General features: G+C 31.8%; 1 protein-coding gene across 1 annotated transcript in view; it reads right to left on the reverse strand.

Moving 5' to 3' along the window:
* Nucleotides 1-23,685, reverse strand: part of LOC111417634 (Semaphorin 2a) — a 384,677-nt gene that overhangs the window by 199,512 nt on the left and 161,480 nt on the right. Inside the window, exon 2 of the mRNA XM_071195145.1 lies at nucleotides 6,949-7,036. Coding sequence (XP_071051246.1) covers nucleotides 6,949-7,036 — 88 coding nt within the window. The remainder of the gene's footprint in view (nucleotides 1-6,948; nucleotides 7,037-23,685) is intronic.

Below are 23,685 nucleotides of genomic sequence, written 5' to 3' on the forward strand. Positions count from 1 at the left end.
GGCGAAACTCATTAATGTAAATGCCCACGTTGATGAGTCCCGAAATCTGGCGAGCACCGATTTTTGTTTGGATTTTTTTGGTTGTTTGGGGAGGGTAAACTTTATTTTTCTCGCCCCTAAAAAAATTACGTGCATCTGCCACAACGATGCACGCTGAAAAATTTTTCATTTAGTATGGTAATACGTTTTGACGTTAAAACATGGTCCTGTGCGAAGTTAGCTCTCAAGTTTTCTAGTCCCCAATTAGATAGAATTTTACGTGTATAGTATTTTGATTATAACAAGAGAACCTCTCAACCGATTTCGACGAACATCTCATTCCTTGTATAACTTCTATATCAAAACGGAGCAACATTGTTAACAATAAAGTTTGCAACAACTTTTATACAAAAACTTCTTTTCTAAAACGTTTCGCATGCCGTGCTTTACCAACAACAAGATGTAAAATAATAATAATTCACTTTATTGCCCAACAAAGATCAATTACAGGACAATATTCCAAGAAAAAAGAAGTAAGAAAGGACATGCTATAAAACAAATACAATTAACATAAACACTCCTGTTCGGATGAATTAATTAAACTTCCTTTTCTTTCATTTACTGCTTACTTTAATGTATTAAAATATATTTGTAATAATAAAACTGAGAACGATATGAATATGTGAACTAAAATACATCTTGTGCGTAGAACTTCTTCTTGTTAGTGTTTTTTTTTCTCTTCTTCTTCCAGTTGACGTTTTGTCGGTAAAGTAGAACTTCTCTTAAATTGTAGGAATCCTAACATCCTCGGGGCGCCTCTGGATCATCTAACGGGAGTGGACAAATTTTAACTATAGGGCGCTGAAATTCCTTTCCAGATGATGTCACTATTGTAACAACTCGCACGTTGGTGTCATCACCGAAATGTACTTTTTTGATTTTTGCAAGTGGTCACTTTAGTGGGTGTATATTGTCTTCCTTTACTAAAACAATTTGACCCTCTTTCAGATTTGGATTTGTAGTTCTCCATTTAAACCGCTGCTGAAGATGTGTTAAATAATCGTTTGACCATTTTCTCCAAAACATTTGTTGTAACTAATTCCCATCGTTTTAGTCTATTAATGGGTTCCACTACAAGTAATGGAGATGGTATAGCAGTCAAAATGTCTCCAATTAGGAAATGGTGTAAGTATAATAAGATCATCGGTATCTGAGGGAATGGGACATAACGGTCGCGAATTGAGACAAGCTTCTATTTGTGTTAATACTGTGTAGGTTTCTTCAAATGTTAGATTTGAACTTTATTCCTGCTTCCCAAATTCCTCCAAAATGTGATGAATTGGGTGGTATAAATTTCCATTCAATGTTGTCTTTAGATGTATCATTCACTAAGCATTTACGCGTTTGATCATTATTGAGAAATTTATAAAACTCATTCATTTCATGTTTTGCACCTTTGAAGTTAGTTGCGTTGTCACTGAAAGTTTAGTTTAACGCTGCCAAAAAAGCTGCTGTTGTGAGATCTGCGACTAACTCTAAATATATAGCCCTCGTGGATAAACATACAAACAAAGCAATATAAGTCTTTCTAAGGGAAGAAGTTCTTCGTTTTCCTTCTTTTGTAAAAATAGGACCACCGTAATCTATGCCTGTATTTAAAAACGGTCAAACAGATTGTACTCTTTCCTTTGGTAAATTAGACATCAGTTGCTGACCACCTTGAGCTCGTAATCTAAAGCATGTAATACATCTGTGAATTATTTTTCTAATTTGTGTCTTTCCATGTATGATCCAATAATGTCTTCTTAAACTGATTGCGACTGTCTGAGGTCCTGCATGAAGTAGTCTAATGTGTTCTTGTTCAATAATCAAATGAGTCAATTCATGATTTGCTGGAAGTATTAGTGGATGTTTTTGTTCAAAGGGAAGTAATGAGTTTTGTATTCTACCTCCTACTCGTAAGCTTTTATTCTGGTCAATAAACGGGTTTAACGACAAAATTTTGCTGTTTCCATGAACTGAGTTTTGTCTCTGTAGGTCTCGCAGTTCTGCACCAAAAAACTCCTGTTGCGTTAAATTTATTAATAAAACAAGTGAACGATTCAATTCTTGAACTGTTAATGTTCCGAATACCTTCTGATTTGACTGGCAGTTTAAGCAGTATGCAACGATTCGTTGTAAACGTGACATCTTAGAGAATCGATCAAATAAGTCTGAGGTTTGTGTTGTTAATAATGTTACTGCGTCTGACGTTTTCTTTGCTTCTGGCATACCTCCAACGATATCTAATGAAAATTTTACCACCATAAATCGTGTTGTCTTAATTGAGCTATATTTAAACCTCTGGATAAACAGTCTGCTGGATTTTGGTCTATTCTAATATGATTCCATTTAAAATCCTTTGTAATTTCCTGAATTTCCGCTACTCGATGTGCAACAAATGGTTTCCATTTCGAAGGATTGTCATTCAACCATGCTAATACAATCATAGAATCTGTCCATAAATATACCCGATTTATCTTAAGCTGCACTATGGGTACGATTTTAGCTGCTAATTTTGCCAATAAGACCGTTCCACACAATTCTAGTCTAGGAAGGGTGATCGGTTTTATAGGTGCTACACATGATTTTGATGTGATAAGTTTCAAGCACGTTTCATGATTCTTATTTTCACTCCGCAGATACAAGACTGCCCCGTACGCTTTGATTGAAGCGTCGCAAAAGCCATGCACTTCAAGCTTTGTTGGTTCTTTTATGGTAATCAGGTGTCTATCCACTGTCAAGCATACATTGATCGTATAAAATTTAAGGGTATTTGGATTTACATCGCTCCAATAACGACAATGCTGGCAAGAAACAATGTCATTTGTTGAAAATCAGCGTCTTCCGCATTTAGTCTCTTTGTGTGCCTCTTTATGGATAATACAGAACCCGTTTCCAAATTTTTTTTCATCAGTTTGTGGGCCCCACATGAGATATTCTTGTGTCCGGATATTTTTGCTGGAATTTTTGTATAACTACATAAAAACATGATTCACTAGCATACCATAGCACAAGACTAGAAAAGACTTAATCTCACCAACATAAGTTGTAAGTTTTATGGTTTCTATGGTTACATATCATAAATTGAACTTCAATTTCAATTTTCAATTTAGAAAAAAATCTAATTTTTACATAAAAACTGGAATAATTACTTAGCTTTTATAGTTAGAGTATAAAATTCATGCGATTTAGTAGTTTGAACATATCCGACGCATTATTTATGCTGTGATAAGATTGAAAAATAAGTAACAAAAATTTTTTTCCTCTTTGTAACTCGATCCGGGGACATACTGTAGATAAGTTTAGTTAAATCATCGTATTTTTGGTCAAGCTACTTGTGGTCTTCCGTTGTACATGTCATTTCCGGACACCCTGTATATTTTTCGAAAGCTTGGTCCAATTAAAGGAGGTTTTTTGATTCGTTTCCCTTTTTTGGTTGATTCTCCAAGAATTAAACTTAATTCTATAGAATGTTCTATAGAACATTTTAAGATATAACCAGAATTTCACCTATCTGAATCTACCTTTTCAACCTCAATTACAAAACGAATTTAAACAAAACCTAATTAAACATAATATCAATATTGCTTTTAGTAACAATAATAAAATCAATCAATTATTTATAAATAATAAACATAAATTTAAACAGAACGAAAGGAGTGATATTTATAAGCTAAAATGTAGTGTGACTTCTGCTTTCTATAAACACCTTAGTGAAAAGGGCCACAAATCCAGCGAGCTTGACATCAACATCATCAAAAACCTTAAAAAATAATAATAATAATAAACAAATTTTATTGCCATAAAAGAACAAAGGAAAATTGTACATTATTATAATTATCCTATATTAGCGGTAGTGTAAAAAAGCAAAGATGATTATAACAATGACAGTGACAGTGGAAAACAAATCATAAATTCAATTCTGACAAACGGAACGATTTATCGCCAAAGACGATATCTTCCAATCGACCCAGTCTAAACTATATTACAATGATACCACCAGATATACAGAATAGTAAGCAATTAACGCGGCCTTGTAAATACATAATCATCATCACGCATAATTAAAACCAAAAAGCGAAAAAGAAAAAAAAAACAAACAACAAAAAGGAGGGAAGAAAAGTGTAAGAAATGCACAGAGTAACAAAGCAGAAAAGAAAGAAGGTGAATAAGGAACATAGGAAAAAAAGTAGAAAAGAAGAAAAGGAAGTAAATTATTATAAGATCGCAATTTGACGGGAGAAGAGGAAATGTGTAAGACAAGTCTTGAAAGATGACAGGGTTGGAGCGTTTCTAATATCCATGGGGAGACCATTCCAGAGGGATATGGCGTATAGCGTAAATGACCTGTGGTATAAATTCGTATGATGTATTGGGAATAGAAGAATTAAGTCCGATTGCCAACGAGAGGGGCGGTCGTGTGATGATAAGAATTTAAAATTATTAAATAAGTACTGTGGACTCTGAGTCTTAATAATCTTATAGAGACTTGTTAACACACGGAAGGACCGACGGTTTACGTACGTAAGCAAACGTAAGTCATTGCGGTAAGGAGTAATATGACAATATTTCCCAAGATCGAATATAAAACGTATGCAATTATTTTGTAATCTCTGGAGTTTATTACACAAAGATATCGACAGGTCAGTACAAACCGTATCCGCATAATCAAGATGTGGAAAAATCAGCGAATAACAGAGGTTGCGTCGAACGAAAGGTGGAAGAAAACACTTAAATTTACGGAGGGAGTGGAAACAAGAGTAAACCCTCTTACAAATCGCCTGAACCTGGGGGCGCCAAGACAGTGCAGAGTCCATCATAACTCCAAGATTCTTAATTACATCCGAAAATTTAATGACGGTGTCACCAAGTAGAAGTTGCGAGTTAGCAAAAGTAGCCACCCTGCCCCGTAGAGGATTTGTACCAAATATTATGGCTTGGGTCTTATTAGCATTGAGCTTCAAACCGTATAGTTTAGACCACTCAAGCACTCTCGCAAGATCATTATTAATTCGCTCAATAGCTTGAGGAAAGTCATCAACTGTTGTATCGGTATAGATCTGCAGGTCATCCGCGTAAAGATGAAAATTTGAAGAAATAACCTTGGTGACACTATCAATGAAGATAGAAAACAGCAACGGACCGAGAACACTGCCCTAGGGCACACCACAAAAAAGCTCAAAGCGGTTAGAAAAGGTTGAATTGGCACGGACACACAGTGTGCGATGCGAAAGATATGAATGAAACCATGAAAGACTCGAGGAAGAAAAACCAACAGATGAAAGTATAGAAAGAAGAAGCTCGTAATCGACAGAGTCGAAGGCTTTGCTGAAATCAAGTAGAACCAAAATAGTAAGACGACGACGATTATCACAGGCAAGTCTTATATCATCCGTGATCTTGATCAAGGAAGTAGTAGTACTACGACCCCGTCGGAAACCAGACTGTTTGTCACTGATCAATCGATGCTTCTCAAGAAAATCATAAACCTAGGTATACACAATGCGCTCAAGAACCTTTGACAAAAGAGAAAGTATCGAAATAGGACGATAGTCGCTAGCCAAAACTGGAGTTTTCAATTTGGGAATGGGAACAACCTGAGCATGTTTCCATATAGATGGAAAAGAGGATGATTCAAAAGAAAAGTTAAAAATATGACTCAGCGGAGGCAGAACAGCATCTAGTATTAGCAAAATCTGTTTTAGACAGATAAAGTCAGCACCAGAGCACGTAGAGCGGGTTTGAGTGAGAGCCTCACGAACAACCTCCGTGCCAATGAAAAACTACGTGCATCATCCACGCTCCCATTCTCTGATGCACGAATGATTTGAATTAAGGTAGCCTTTTGAGTAGCGTCAAGCGTTACCGGCGGTTCGGCAAAATAGCTGGCCAACAAGTTAGGATCCGGAGTGGATTGCGTGAGTTTGCTGTCAGTGAAGCCAAGAGATCGCAAGGTCTTCCAAAATGTAGTTGTTGTCGACACAGATAATTTCCAATAAAAATATTTTTTTTAGCATTTTTCATTTGTGATTGCACCTATTACGCAAAGAACGATAGCAGTCTTACGTCTGTACAACGTTTCTGCTCTATTACGTTCGCTCATGAGACCACTAATATCATTAGTTAACCAAGGGGCAGGAAAATGTTTCACTCTCCTTTGCTTTACCGGAGCATGTTTGTCATACAAACATGTTACTTTATTATTAAAATAGTTAACCTTCGCGTCAATGTCCGTCATAAGATATAACGGTTTCCAGTCTATCCTTAGCGCATCAGAGTTGAGTTGTTGATAGTCAACATGTTTCAAATCACGGTAAGATAGATTACGCTGAGGACAAACTACATTTTGGACTTGGACAGCGCAATAAATAAGATCATGGTTGGAGAATTGCAGAGCAGGTAGTTGACCGTGAACAACAATCTTATCGGTGCAAGACGAGATGATCAAGTCAAGCAGAGAGTCGGACGAAGAAAGGTGATGGGTTGGCTGAGAAAAAGAAAAGTGTCATAGCACATCCTATAAAAATCAAAGCTGTTGGATTTTTATGATATGAATATTATATTGGTCTATATAAGAGAACTCTTCCTGGTTTAATTTTAAATGACATTTTGAATTTGAAAGAAATTTCGATTAGGTCATTTCCACTCTCAATATTGGCAAAGAATTAAGCTTTCAAATGAGATATTATTCGTCAAAATCGATTGGGATCTCTTATTATAATAAAAACGTTAAAACAGAGATTTTTTTATTTTTCGTCTACATTGTTTTTACAAAAACCATCGGTTTGTTTCAAAGATTTAAAGTGTTCCTTTTAATTTGTCTTAGTGTTTCTTGAAACGCTAAAAACCCCATTTTACTTCTACTTTAAGTACGGGGTTAATTCCGGTAGGGTTTTTAACTCTAACCGTAAAGATAGTGGTACTTACATTGCTCCGACGTAGAGGGCGTCCCTCTTAGTATCCAAATAGAAAGTTCTGTAGTAGAACATCCCGCAAGCGAACTCTCGTACGTGATCTGTAAGTAAGAAAAGAAATAAATAAGTACAACAATGTTCGTCAACAAGATGCTTTTAGTCCAAGTTCTATTTATAGTTAAACCTTGTGTTTAAATCAGGGATAATTGTAAAGCACAAAGTCGATTCGGGGTATGATTGCAGGTTTAGACTAGTGACATACGTCATCATGACTAAATTACATCCCTTCGCAATGACCATATTCGTGCTACATCGCAACTATATGCTTGGATTGCGACGTCGTCGTCGTCGTCAATGGCCGTTGCGTTCAAGACCTGTATTTAGCCGATCGAACACTGAGGCTTATCCGAAGGGCAAATGCACCGATATTATGCATGCCAAGAGCCTTATTACCGCAAATTACATATTTCCCTGTTATCTAGGGTAAACAGGTACGGGATTGTGTATGCGCGTGTGTATAGAACCTGTGTGTAGAACGGGAGCGTCTCGAAAAAGGGGCCGATTCGCAACGAGACCACATTTGCAATTTTATAGCTTTAAGTATTACTTTATACACGGTGTTATTTGCAACTTAATTCTATGGGGAAATAAAAAAAAAATCGTTGAGACGTTAATCGAAACATCACCACAAAGTGAAACCACCGGCAATGTGTGGTGACCAGTTTTAGTACCTCGGGGCTCCTTATCGGTCGTTTCCAGGTCGGCGGATTTGAAAACTAGCGTCCGTCAAACGGTGACATCCCCTCACGTCCCCGACTGGTTGAGCTCGAAGGAACGCACCTTTTCCTAAAAGGGATCCCCCTCTGTACGAACGCAAACCGCCCCCTTGGTGACAACCTCGTAAAGTAGATCCGTGGGAGAAACGGTCGAGCTGCAATATTAAAGGCCGAAAGCCGGTCCCAAAAACGATATTCCTTGTTTACGAAATGGGCAGAGGGCCGGGACAAATCAATCGGAAATATCTGAAAGGACACCCTCTTTTACAATTCGAACTTGATTGGGGGATAGTGGTGGTTATTTGGATCGTGAACCGTGTACGATTTGTGTTGGCTGAGATAAAACTAAATAAGAGGAAGTTAGCTAACAGAGGGGGTTTAGTAGGGGTTTAAGATGTAAAGAGATTCGATGACATGAAATTATGAACTTGAAATTTAATCGTTTTTGACATGTTACCAATCGATTAGAACAATTTTGATGCACTATAATCCCCATTGTTGCACAGTTTGAAAGTTTCTGTTTAAGTCTCTACCTGAAAGGATTGAGATAGAGATAGTGGCAGGCATAGAATATCAACAGAATAGCAAATTACTCCTGATAAATAGAGTCCACCAAAATAAGAGAGAACACTACAGTAGAAAAGAACTTCATAACAGCAACCCATACAAGATTGGACTTGAACACAAGATTGGATTAGGATTTGGTGCAAAGTTGTAGACGTTTTGATAACTAAATGCAGTTATGATGCAAAATCGATGGAATTTTGATATAAATTATATGTTGTTACTCCTTTTTGCAAATGCAAGAAGGACCTAATGTAGGGATGGTAGAGAATTGATGCAGATTGGATCATTAAGACATGATGGAGATTCGTTGCAAAAGTGATACAGATTTGAATTAGTTTTGATGTAGACTTCACTTTTTGTAGACCTCTTAACATGAAACTTCATGAGGCATGATAGAGACTTGGCAATAATTTTACTGCACATCTGATAAAAAATACTACAGAAATTTTGTACAGATTTAAAAGAGATTTGATGGAGCTACGCCACAAATCCTAAAACCCTAAATATAGATTAAATGTAGTTTTGATGGAGACTAGTAATGTAGTTACTAAACTAAATGTAACCAAAGCAAAAACCAAGATCTTATCACAAAAAATTTTTTGTTAAGAAATGTAATTATTTATCATATGGTTTATCATATATCATTTCGAAAACAACGTTTTAAGCTTTCATTTAAGATATATCTCACTCCTTAACTGCCACAAATAAATCAAAAGTTAGTTTTTTTCAAAATCATTCTGTGTAATACTTTTTTTAATTTTTTTCCTGGGAAATTGTTTATAATGAACCGAAAATACATAATCCATAACCCGATTTATAATAGTTACAATCATTTTTTAGTTAGAAAGTCGAAATCTCCAAAAATATCAAAATTGTGGATTTTCGTTACTAAACTTGATCATAACTCAAAAATTAAAGATGATGGAGAAAAATACTTTATACATAAATTGTTTATAATGAACCAAAAATACATAATCCATAACCAGAGTCAGATTATTTCTAATCGTATTATAGTTGGAATGTCGGAATTCTTAAAAATATTAAAATTGTTGATTTTCGTTACTAAACTTGATCATAACTAAAAAATTAAAGGTGATGGAGAGAAACATTTTACATATAAATTGTTTATAATGAACCAAAAATACATAATCCATAACAAGATTCAGATTAGTTCTAATCGTATTATAGTTAGAAAGTCGGAATTCTTAAAAATATAAAAATTGTTGATTTCCATTACTAAATTTCATCATAACTCAACAATTAAAGATGATGGAGAAAAATATTTTATATATAAATTGTTTATAATGAACCAAAAATGCATAATCCATAACAAGATTCAGATTAGTTCTAATCGTATTATAGTTAGACAGTCGAAATCCCCAAAAATATCAAAGTTATTGATTTTCGTTATTAAAATTGATCATAACTCAAAAATTAAAGATGATGGAGAAAAATATTTTGTATATAAATTGTTTATAATGAACCAAAAATACATAATCCATAACAAGATTCAGATTAGTTTTAATCGTATTATAGTTAGAAAGTCGGAATCCATAAAAAAATCAAAATTGTTGATTGTCGTTACTAAACTTAATAATAACTCAAAAATTAAAGATGATGGAGAAAAATATTTTATACATAAATTGTTTATAATGAACCAAAAATACATAATCCATAACCAGAGTCAGATTATTTCTAATCGTATTATAGTTGGAATGTCGGAATTCTTAAAAATATTAAAATTGTTGATTTTCGTTACTAAACTTGATCATAACTCAAAAATTAAAGGTGATGGAGAGAAACATTTTAAATATAAATTGTTTATAATGAACCAAAAATACATAATCCATAACAAGATTCAGATTAGTTCTAATCGTATTATAGTTAGAAAGTCGGAATTCTTAAAAATATAAAAATTGTTGATTTCTATTACTAAATTTCATCATAACTCAACAATTAAAGATGATGGAGAAAAATATTTTATATATAAATTGTTTATAATGAACCAAAAATGCATAATCCATAACAAGATTCAGATTAGTTCTAATCGTATTATAGTTAGACAGTCGAAATCCCCAAAAATATCAAAGTTATTGATTTTCGTTATTAAAATTGATCATAACTCAAAAATTAAAGATGATGGAGAAAAATATTTTGTATATAAATTGTTTATAATGAACCAAAAATACATAATCCATAACAAGATTCAGATTAGTTTTAATCGTATTATAGTTAGAAAGTCGGAATCCATAAAAAAATCAAAATTGTTGATTGTCGTTACTAAACTTAATAATAACTCAAAAATTAAAGATGATGGAGAAAAATATTGTGTATATAAATTGTTTATAATGAACCAAAAATACATAATCCATAACCAGATTCAGATTACTTCTAATCGTATTATAGTTAGACAGTCGAAATCCCCAAAAATACCAAAATTATAGATTTTCGTTGCTAAACTTGATCATAACTCAAAAATTAAAGAGATGATGGAGAAAAGTATTTTGTATATAAATTGTTTATAATGAACCAAAAATACATAATCCATAACAAGATTCAGATTAGTTCTAATCGTATTATAGTTAGAAAGTCTGAATTCTTAAAAATATCAAAATTGTTGATTTTCGTTACTAAAGTTGATTGTAACTCAAAAATTAAAGGTGATGGAGAAAAATATTTTGCACATAAATTGTTTAGAACGAACCAAACATACATAATCCATAACCAGATTCAGATTATTTCTAATCGTATTATAGTTAGACAGTCGAAAACCCCAAAAATGCCAAAATTATAGATTTTCCTTACTAAACTTGATCATAACTCAAAAATTAAAGATGATGGAGAAAAGTATTTTGTATATAAATTGTTTATAATGAACGAAAAATACATAATCCATAACAAGATTCAGATTAGTTCTAATCGTATTATAGTTAGAAAGTCGGAATTCTTAAAAATAACAAAATTGTTGATTTTCGTTACTAAAGTTGATCATAACTCAAAAATTAAAGGTGATGGAGAAAAATATTTTGCACATAAATTGTTTAGAACGAACCAAAAATACATAATCCATAACCAGATTCAGATTATTTCTAATCGTATTATAGTTAGACAGTCGAAAACCCCAAAAATACCAAAATTATAGATTTTCGTTACTAAACTTGATCATAACTCAAAAATTAAAGATGGTGGAGAAAAGTATTTTGTATACAAATTGTTTATAATGAACCAAAAATACATAATCCATAATAAGATTCAGATTAGTTCTAATCGTATTATAGTTAGAAAGACGGAATCCCCAAAAATATCAAAGTTATTGATTTTCGTTATTAAAATTGATCATAACTCAAAAATTAAAGGAGATGGAGAAAAATATTTTATACATAAATTGTTTAGAATGAACCAAAAATACATAATCCATAACAAGATTCAGATTAGTTCTAATCGTATTACAGTTAGAAAGTCGGAATTTTTAAAAATATCAGAAACGTTGATTTTTGTTACTAAAGTTGATCATAACTCAAAAATTAAAGGAGATGGAGAAAAATATTTTATACATAAATTGTTTAGAATGAACCAAAAATACATAATCCATAACAAGATTCAGATTAGTTCTAATCGTATTATAGTTAGAAAGTCGGAATTCTTAAAAATATCAAAATTGTTGATTTTTGTCACTAAACTTGATCATAACTTAAAAAATAAAGATGATGGAGAAAAATATTTAATATATAAATTGCTTATAATGAACTGAAAATACCTAATTCTAATCATTTTATAGTCAGAGAGTCGAACTCAATCATTTTTTGTCACATTTTGAGCAAAAGCGTTATTTTAGATCGTTTAAAAATAATAGTTGGATATAGATATTTTACAACAACATTATGCAACTTTCATGAAAGATACAATAAAGCATCACCTTTTCAATGAAAGAAACCGTGGTTGAAAATATTTTTAGTTCCAAAGATAAACATTTATAAACCGAATAAATAATGTTTATACACATCATTATTATCTAACGTATTTCTTTTCATACATCATTTGGAAGAGGATATTTTAAGCTGTCATTTAAGATATATTTTATTATTTAACTACCAGAATTAAGCTGCAGATGATTTTTTTTTAAATCGATATCATGAGTACCAACCTCTGCCTGAAGTAAGTGAAGTATTCTCGCTGTCACGAAAGATACAACTTATCAATACAAGCTAAAACATATTTTGGATTGATTTGGGTTCCAAATCAAGATAGGGATTGACTTCAACATCACATTGAATCAAATCACATAGCATATAATTCTATTAATAGATCAGGCATTAAACAATATACTCGAATTCCAGTAATTCCTACGATCAAGTAATGGCAAATTAGAAACTTGAAACGCTGTATTAAATTATTGTAAAACACTTAAAGTAATGAGATGTGTAGAAGATAAATATATTCTTATATTCTTTACTAATAACAAACATTATGTTGTACCATATACAGCGTGTACAACCAAATTAGGTTTTTCTAGCTTAATGGATTACGAAGATATTCAATGTTTCAAAAATTTAAGACCCAACATTGAAGGCCTATAACTCCTCAGTGGTACAACTTAGTATAGAGGTAAGTTACGTTAAATCATCTGAATTTATTGTCCTCTACATGTCCCTGCTCTGTGTTGGTTCTTATGTGAATCACCCTGTATATTCAGTATGGATCATTTCAACTTGATAGAGTAATTCAAAGTAAGGTATTTTCATATAGTCCGGCTGCAATGATACTGTGTTGGAAGTGACCACAGGCCGGTTTAAATATCTAAGGCCTATACAAACCATTACCCTCCACGTTATAGGCCTATACTATACATCCCCTACGTTACAGTGTATATAATCTACAGGGGTAATCCTCGACTGAAATCCGCTGTAATTATCCTTGTGTCCTGTAGACCGCTTTACAGGCACGTATCCAAGCTCGTGTTATTGTCCTTGCCATTGTCGCGAACCCTACAGCAGTTTTGTTCGTTACAGGGGTGAAAATGCGTTTTTTTTTGTGCGAAGTAACCCCTTCAATGGTTATGACAACGGATCCCATATTAATTAAAATTTCGGTGGTTATCAACAGAATTTAGTTCTAATTAAATAGTAACATGGGATTGGATGGTAAGTGGGTATCAATTCGATGTCCGGTTAACACGCAGTAGAATTTCGAAACGTTGTAGGAAATGGACAATGGTGCCAAGTTCCCACGGTGACACGTGTTCCACGCGAGGGTAAACCGCAGATTAGGCCACAATTATAGATGCCGCTTTCCGCCCCCGTGTAGGATAGAGCGTGTCACCGATTGTACTGGAGAAATTTTACTCAAAGGTTCGTCGATAATTCAAACGGTTGGTTCTAGGGATAGACTACATAGATATATTCAAACGCGTACGCGATATTATTGATCAGATGGGAACGTTAATTAACTCAAGGGTATATAATAAGGGTTGTATAGGGACTTTGAGGGGGTTTAATCGATGGTTGCTACGAACCAATACGTATTATATAAACGCGAGTAGCCGGCTTTGACGCCGCTTAACAATTAGAGCATGAAATGAGATTTGTTATTCAAACTCTAAAAGCAACACCATTTTATTTCTATGTTGAATATAACAAAGTTACAATATTATAAATTAGTGGTGGAACGGATATCCGGCAACTATCCGGTATCCGACCTATACAGCCATTTTTTTAAAATCCAGCCGGAAAAGCTATTACTTAGTACTCCACCATTCACAGGAATTAGTACCTCTTTTAGGTGTTGGATACTGCAGATAATAATCAAGTTCAACCATAATAGGACTTTTTTCATTGAATACAACTTTATTTATACAGTAAACCCTCTATTTTCGACCACCTCTAAAAAACGGTCACCTCTAGAAACGGCCAATTTTCAAATTCCTGGAACAATTACGGACGAAATCCCGTTCTAATAACCCTCCCAATAACGGCACCCCCATAACGCTCACGGCAACCCTTTGAAAAAATTTCGGCAAAAATTACCTGTACTTTGACCTCTCAATACCGGTCATAAATTGTTTTTAACAGTAACCTTTGTTTTATATAGAGGTTATAACCTGTCATTTATGTTTAAAAAGCTAATCCCGAGTGAATTTTGAGTTAGTCGACGCTCTACAGTGCCTACGTGTATCAACATGTCGCTAAAAAGAAAACGGTTATCTCTTAATGACAAAATTGATATTATTGCAGAAAGTGAAAAGTTCAGTAATAGTGCTAGAAAGTTGGCTGAAAAATTTTGAGTTGGAAAGACACAAGTGAACGACATTTTAAAAAATAAGTCCCACTTTAAAAAGCTGTTTGAAGAAAATTCCAATCTAGAGCAAAAGAGAAAATTTCCTAAAACCGAAGGACTGGCTATTGATCAAATAGTTTACAATTGGTTCTGTATAGCGAAAAATAGAAACATCACCATTCTGGACCTTTATTAAAAGAAAAAGCAATGGAAGCAGCCCAAAATTTGAAGCTTTTGAGTTTTAAAGCTTCAAATGGATAGCTTGAAAAAATTTGTCGAAGACATGAAATAAACTTTAAAACCGTCTGCGGTGAATCAGCTGATGTTGACCTGATCAGTGTTGAAGCATGGAAAACAAAGTTAAAATTGATATTGAAGCACTACTTACCAAAAGATGTGTACAATGCTGACGAAACTGGACTGTTTTATCTTGCAATGCCGAACAAAACGATTGCTCTCAAAGGCGATAAATGTACGGGTAAAAAAAAACCCAAACAGAGATTGATAATTTTATTTTGCGAAAACATGGAAGGAGACAAGGAGGATCCGTTAATCATCGGGAAAAGTAAAAACCCTCGTTGCTTTAAAGGATCGCACATCAACAAACTTCCTTTAAAATGGGAGTGTAATAAAAAGGTCTGGATGACAACAGAGATTATGACTTCGTGGCTAAAACAATTTGATGAAAAAATGAGAAAACAAAATAGAAAAGTACTTTTACTGCTGTATAACACCACCTCCCATCCCAAACTTACATTAGAACATGTAAAAATAGTGTCTCTTCCTCGAAACACTACTTCACATTGCCAGCCATTAGATCAAGGGATCATCAATAGCTTTAAGGTAGCTTACAGAAAATCCTTAATTAAAAGGCTTTTAACATTTACAAACAACGAAAGTTGTTTCGAAGATGCCGAAAAAAGTATCCATTTGATCAGTGCCTTAGTTTGGATAATAGCAGATTGGAGAAATGTTTCTCCACCAACCATTTCAAAATGCTTTGCAAAAGCCGGATTCTATGAGAATCTTGAACAAGAAGGCGATTTTGAGGAAGAGGATGAAATTCCACTGGCCCAGCTTTTTTCAGGTTTAAAAAATATGCCAAACATAAACCTGGAAAATTATGCGTCTATTGATTCTAATGTATTAACTGACAATCCCAATATAGACATCCAAGAAATAAAGAGAAACAGTGAAAGTGATGTTGAAATATCTGTAAGTTGTACGTCAAATATTAAGAACATGACTGAAGTATGTGCAAAACTAAGGTATGTACAAAGTTTTTTATTTTATAACAACAAAGGTGAACTAGCTGTACAAGTTATTAACATTTTAGCAAAATGTGAATCTCAGGTGTTACAAACGAAAATTCAAAACTTAAAACAAACCTGTATTGAACAATATTTCAAGAAAATGTAATTTCATTATACTTATAATTTTGCATTAAATAAAATGATCAACACGATTTATTTACTTAAGTATTACCTCTCAATCAACCTCCCTTTAACGGCCATTTTTCCAATAAATTTTCGTGACCACTATTAAGAGGTTTTACTGTATCAGGTTTGTCTTTAGCAACCTCATTGTAACAATCCCAATACGATATATAAAATCTTTTGTTGCAGTTTCGTCTAGTTTCCTTCTCTTCGCTTGTAATTCATCATCACATTCATTACTAACAGAACTGTCGCTGTTGTCACTTTCGATTATTAATTAAAGTATCATCTTTTTAATGCAAAAAGCAGTTTTGAAAAATTACTTTTAGTTCTTGAGAAATAATTTTTTGAAATGATCGACAATTTTTTGGAATTTTGCAATTTTCGCCGATTAGTTTTAAAAATTCGTATAAAATCCACTTCTTGGAATATGAGTATAAAAATTTCCCAAAGTGTTAATAAAAGTATCCTCTTTCCAATGAACCAACCCGTTTTGAAAAATAACTTTTAGTTTTTGAGAAAACAATATTTGAAATTTTGATAAAATTTTCAATGTTGCAATTTTCATCGATAACTTGCAAAATTCGCTATAAAATTAATTTCTTGAAAGATCCTTGTGGAAATATCACCAATTATTAATTATAGTATCCTCTTTTTAACGCAAAAAGCCGTTTTGAAAAATCACTTTTAGTTCTTGAGAAATAAATTTTTGAAATAATCGACAATCTTTTCGAATTTTGTTATTTTCGCCGGTTAAGTTTTAAAAATTCGTATAAAATCCATTTCTTGGAATATGAGGTTGAAAATCTCCTAAAGTGTTAATAAAAGTGTCTTCTTTCCAATGATTCAAACCGTTTTGGAAAATAGCTTTTAGTTTTTGATAAAACAATATTTGAAGTTTTGATAAAATTTTCGATGTTCCAATTTTCATCAATAACTTTCAAAATTCGCTATAAAATTCATTTCTTGAAGAGTCCTTGTGGAAATATCACCAATTATTAATTATAGTATCCTCTTTTTAACGCAAAAAGCCGTTTTGAAAAATGACTTTTAGTTCTTGAGAAATAAATTTTTGAAATGATCGACGATTTTTTGGAATTTTGCAATTTTCCCCGATTAAGTTTTAAAAATTCGTATAAAATCCACTTCTTGGAATATGATTATGAAAATTTCCCAAAGTGTTAATAAAAGTGTCTTCTTTCCAATGATTCAAACCGTTTTGAAAAATAGCCATTAGTTTTTGAGAAAACAATATTTGAAGTTTTGATAAAATTTTCGATGTTGCAATTTTCATCGATAACTTTCAAAATTCGCTATAAAATTCATTTCTTGAAGAATCCTTGTGGAAATATTATCAATTATTAATTAAACTATCCTCTTTTTAATGCAACAAGCCGATTTGAAAAATCGCTTTCAGTTTTTGAGAAGTAAATTTTTGAAATGATTGACAATTTTTTCGAATTTTGCAATTTTCGCCGATTAAGTTTTAAAAATTTATATAAAATCCATTTCTTGGAATATGAGTTTGAAAATTTTCCAAAGTGTTAATAAAAGTGTTGTCTTTCCAATGAACCGACCCGTTTTGAAAAATAGCTTTTAGTTTTTGATAAAACAATATTTGAAGTTTTGATAAAATTTTCGATGTTCCAATTTTCATCAATAACTTTCAAAATTCGCTATAAAATTCATTTCTTGAAGAATCCTTGTGGAAATATCACCAATTATTAATTAAAGTATCCTCGTTTTAATGCAACAAGCCGTTTTGAAAAATCGCTTTTAGTTTATGAGAAATAAATTTTTGAAATGATACACAATTTTTTCGAATTTTGCAATTTTCGACGATTAAGTTTTAAAAATTCGTATAAAATCTACTTCTTGGAATATGAGTATGAAAATCTCCTAAAGTGTTAATAATAGTGTCTTCTTTCCAATGAACCAACCCGTTTTGAAAAATAGCCATTAGTTTTTGACAAAACAATATTTGAAGTTTTGATAAAATTTTCGATGTTGCAATTTTCATCGATAACTTTCAAAATTCGCTATAAAATTCATTTCTTGAAGAATCCTTGTGGAAATATTATCAATTATTAATTAAACTATCCTCTTTTTAATGCAACAAGCCGATTTGAAAAATCACTTTCAGTTTTTGAGAAATAAATTTTTGAAATGATCGACAACTTTTTCGAATTTTGCAATTTTCGCCGATTAAGTTTTAAAAATTCATATAAAATCCATTTCTTGGAATATGAGTTTGAAAATTTATCAAAGTGTTAATAAAAGTGTTGTCTTTCCAATGAACCGACCCGTTTTGAAAAATAGCTTTTAGTTTGTAAGAAAACAATATTTGAAGTTTTGATAAAATTTTCGATGTTGCAATTTTCATCGATAACCTGCAAAATTCGCTATAAAATCCAGTTCTTGGAATATGAGTATGAAAATTTTTTAAAGTGTTAATAATAGTATCTTCTTTCCAATGAACCAACCCATTTTGAAAAATAGCTTTTAGTTTTTGATAAAATAATATTTGAAGATGTGATAAAATTTTCGATGTTGCAATTTTCGTCGATATCTTGCAAAATTCGCTATAAAATTAATTTCATGAAGGATCCTTGTGGAAATATCGCTAATTATTAATTAAAATATCCTCTTTTCAGAGTTGCTTCGTTAGTTAAATCAGCATCAAAAAAGTTCATTTTATATCTTGGATCCAAATAAGTTGACATATCTTATCAGCTTTCTTATTAATTTCATTTTTATTTCATTCTTATTCAAATAGTACTTCAGAAATGTACCAGAAATTATAACCATAATGGCCGGATATCCGGCTTTTCGAAAAATCACTATCCGTTCCATCACTATTATAAATGATAGTCGTACTTAACGATGAAAAAATTTTATTTTTATTTTTTGTTTCGACCGGTTTCGACTTATATCACCTTCTTCAGGAAAGCGCCTATTAAAATCACAATTTAAACTAGTTACCTTATTGCATCTAATTTAGAGTGTGATAATTAATGCAATTAGATGCAATAAGTTGACTAGTTTAAATTGAAAGTTGTAATTTTAATAGGTGGTTTCCTGAAGATGCAATATAAGCCGAAACAGGTCGAAATCTAAAAATAAAAATTTAAGTTAAGTACGACTAACATTTATAATATTATAACTTAACATATACGACGATAACAAAGAATCTAAACACAAGCTTGAATATAAAAGATTTTATTGCAAATATTTACTCAAACCCATAAACAGACATTTTATTTTATACCTTTGAAAGAACTCAATAAACGATCTTTCAACATAACTTCGTTTAAATCCCGAATAGAAACTTTGTAACAATGCGTTTCAAAGAAAATCTCTTAGATATTTGAAATAGCGTATATTCCATAACCACCTTACCAGCTTCTTTTCACGCTTTCAACATAAAATCATTACAATCAACCCGAAGCCTTTCCGCGCGGCCGAACCTTTTCCAAAGGGAGGAAAAGGAGGAAATTGATTTCTGTTTATCTAAAGCGCGTACACGAAAAGCGGATTAAGGCCTTTAGAGGTTGTTGGCGAACGGGAGACGCCGCCGTAGGTGATACGCGATACTCGCACGAAATTGAAGGGAAACCAGGGGATCTGGGAAGAGAACTGAACAGGGAACAAGTGAAACGACAAAGTAAGAGTGAAAGAGAGAGAAATGGGAAAGTGAACGAGGGACATAGTAGGAGGAGACTGCAAAACGAGACGGCCTGGTGTTTGTCAAACACAAACAGCATTTTCGAGGACGCGAACGAACATAACGGGTCGTCGCGACGCCAACGACGACAACAACGACGTGTATGAAAGGAAAAAAAGAAAGAAAAAGAGACCGATTGAATGACTTCGTGTTTGACCTGGGGCTAGGCACCACTGACCACTTTACCGTAAACTACTGTCCAGGGAAAGAGATGAGCGGATTTTCGGAATTTATCAACACCTTCACGATAAGGTGGCGAAAAGGGAGATTCTGAAATTATGTGAACTTGTTGAATTTATAGCTAACATGAAAACGTGTGATGGTTGATAAAAATTTTAGTTTTGAAATATTCAATTGTTGTGCACTGGTTAAGACGATAATGGTTTGACCTATCACGAAACTTCAACACCACACAAAACCTAATACGTGACTTAATTTCATTTCAAACTTTACAAAACAGATAACCCAAAGGTGATATGCAAAACAATTGATAATATCACAAATTTTTAACTAGTCAAATATTAAATTTTAATAGATTATGATTCAATATGATTATAATCTACGATTTGATTATGAAAAATTCGTTTTGGTTTATTTGTGGGAGTTAAAAAATGAGATATATCTTAAGAGAAAGCTTAAAATATCCTTTTCAAAATGTTGTATGATAAGACATATGTTAGATAATAACATTTCTTAGAAAATAATTAAATAAATGTTATATAGAAAGATTGGGAATTATCACTTCTTGTTTATTTGTGGGAGTTAAAAAATGAGATATATTTTACATGAAAGCTGAAAATATCTACTTAAAGATGATGTATGATAAGACGTATGTTAGATGATAACATTTATTAGGAAAAAAATAAATAAATGTTGTACAGAAAGATTGCAAATTATGACTAATTAATTATGATTTTGAAAAAAAATCATATCTGGTTTACTTGTGGGAGTTAAAGAATCACATATATCTTAAATTAAAGCTTAAAGTATCCTCCTGAAAATGATGTATGATAAGATGTATGTTGGATAATAATATTTCGTAGAAAAAAATCAAACAAACGTAGTATGTAAAGACTAGACATTATGATTAATTAATACTGATTTAAAGTTTCTGGCTTATTTGGAGGAGTTAAGGAATGCAATATTTTTTAAATGAAAGCTTAAAATATCCTTTTCAAAATCTTGTACGATAAGACATATGTTAGATGATAATATTTCTTAGAAAACAATTAAATAAATGTTGTACAGAAAGATTGGGGATTATAACTAATACTGGTTTTGAAAAAAAATCACTTCTTGTTTATTTGTGGGAGTTAAAAAATGAGATATATCTTACATGAAAGCTTAAAATATCTACTTAAAGATGATGTATGATAATACGTATGTTAGATGATAACATTTATTAGAAAAAAATTAAATAAATGTTGTACAGAAAGATTGCAAATTAGGACTAACTAATACTGATTTTGAAAAAAAATAACTTCTTGTTTATTTGTGGGAGTAAAAATGAGATATATCTTAAAGCTTAAAATATCTACTTAAAGATGATGTATGATAAGACGTATATTATATAATAACATTTATTGGAAAAACATTAAATAAATGTTGTACAGAAAGATTGCAAATTATGACTAATTAATACTGATTTTGAAAAAATAATTATTTCTGGTTTATTTGTGGGAGTTAAAAAATGAGATATATTTTAAATTAAAGCTTAAAGTAACCTCTTCAAAACGATATATGATAAGATGTATGTTGGATAATAATATTTCGTAGAAAAAATCAAACAAACGTAGCATATAAAGACTAGAGATTATGACTAATTAATACCGATTTAAAATGTCTGGTTTATTTGGGGGTGTTAAGAAATGCAATATATTTTAAATGAAAGCTTAAAATATCCTTTTCAAAATGTTATATGATAAGCCATATGTTAGATAATAATATTTCTAAGAAAATAATTAAATAAATGTACAGAAAGATTGGGAATTATAACTAATACTGATTTTGAAAAAAAATCACTTCTTGTTAATTTGTGGGAGTTAAGAAATGAGATATATCTTAAATTAAAGCTAAAAGTATCCTCTTCAGAATGATGTATAATAAAATGTATGTTGGATAATAATATTTCGTAGAAAAAAATCAAACAAACATAGTATATAATGATTAGAGATTATGACTAATTAATACTGATTTAAAATTTCTGGTTTATTTGGGGAAGTTAAGGAATGCAATATATTTTAAATGAAAGCTTAAAATATCTTCTTGAAAATGTTATATGATAAGACATATGTTAGATAATAATATTTCTGAGAAAATAATTAAATAAATGTTGTACAGAAAGATTGGGGATTATAACTAATACTGATTTTGAAAAAAATTCACTTCTTTTTTATTTGTAGGAGTTAAAAAATGAGATATATCTTAAATTAAAGTTTAAAGTATCCTCTTCAAAATGATGTATGATAAGATGTATGTTGGATAATAATATTTCGTAGAAAAAAATCAAAGAAACGTAGTATTTAAAGACTAGAGATTATGACTAATTAATACTGATTTAAAATTTCTAGTTTCTTTGGGGGAGTTAAGGAATGCATTATATTTTAAATGAAAAGCTTAAAATGTCCTTTTCAAAATGTTACATGATAAGACATATGTTAGATAATAACATTTCTAAGAAAATAATTAAATAAATGTTGTACAGAAAGATTGGGGATTATAACTAATACTGGTTTTGAAAAAAATTCACTTCTTGGTTATTTGTGGGAGTTAAAAAATGAGATATATTTTACATGAAAGCTTAAAATATCTACTTAAAGATGATGTATGATAAGACGTATGGTAGATGATAACATTTATTAGGAAAAAATTAAAGAAATGTTGTACAGAAAGATTGCAAATTATGATTAATTAATACTGATTTTAAAAAATCATTTCTGCTTTACTTGTGGGAGTTAAAAAATGAGATATATTTTAAATGAAAGCTTAAGGTATTCTCTTCAAAACGATGTATGATAAGATGTATGTTGGATAATAATATTTCCTAGAAAAAAATTAAAACAAACGTAGTATGTAAAGACTAGGAATGACATATATCTTAAATGGAAGCTTAAATTTATTTTGATGGGTATATACACCAAGTTCTGGTGCAAGTATTTATTTTGTCAATAAAGGATTGTAATTTTTTAGCACCGTTTTCATGATTTTTGCCTATTGCCATCATAGCTGTGTCATCTGCAAACTTTGCAATGGTGTTCTGTTCATGATCAGGAATATCACTAGTGTATAAAAAGTAGAATACTGGGCCGAGCACACAAGGTAGTGACCTTATGGCATTTCAGCCTGGATCTTTCTTACGTTAGAATAGGCCTTCTCCTGCTTTATTCTAAAACATCTTCCTGTAAGATACGATTTTATTAATTGACAGTGTTGTTGTGGCAAAATCTTATTCATTTTATGAAGTAAGCTTTCGTGCCAGACTTTATCAAAAGCCTGGCTACTTCCTCAGGTGGCTTTCCTGGTTTAGGAATCATTATTACTTCCGCTATTTGTCACATCATATATCTTAATCTAAATGTAGCGTTAATAAGATTAAGAATTTCTTTGGATTCATTTTAATTTCTTCCAAAACATCTTTTGGAGTGGTGAGTGGAATCTCGACATTTTGTCTTGGTTCATTCCAGTCTTGTGGGGTTTCCCTTGCATTTGGTTGGAAGATCAATTCCAGGTGTTCTGAAAATCTGGTTACTTTTTGAATCTGCCTTTTTGATTGGTGGGTTTTGGAAACTAGATTGTTTTAGAATTTTGGTGGCTTCAAACAAAGAGTAGTCAGTTTTACTGTCGTTGGTTGATTCTCTCAGGTACTTTCTGATTGAATCATCTTTGATACGCTGTATTTTTCTCTTTAATTGTTGAGTAGCATTGTTCAGGGCTGTTTTATTCAATGGTGCCCTTGTTTGGTGCCACTTTCTTCT

This window comes from Onthophagus taurus, chromosome 3 (assembly GCF_036711975.1).
Source record: "Onthophagus taurus isolate NC chromosome 3, IU_Otau_3.0, whole genome shotgun sequence".
Classification (NCBI taxonomy): domain Eukaryota; kingdom Metazoa; phylum Arthropoda; class Insecta; order Coleoptera; family Scarabaeidae; genus Onthophagus; species Onthophagus taurus.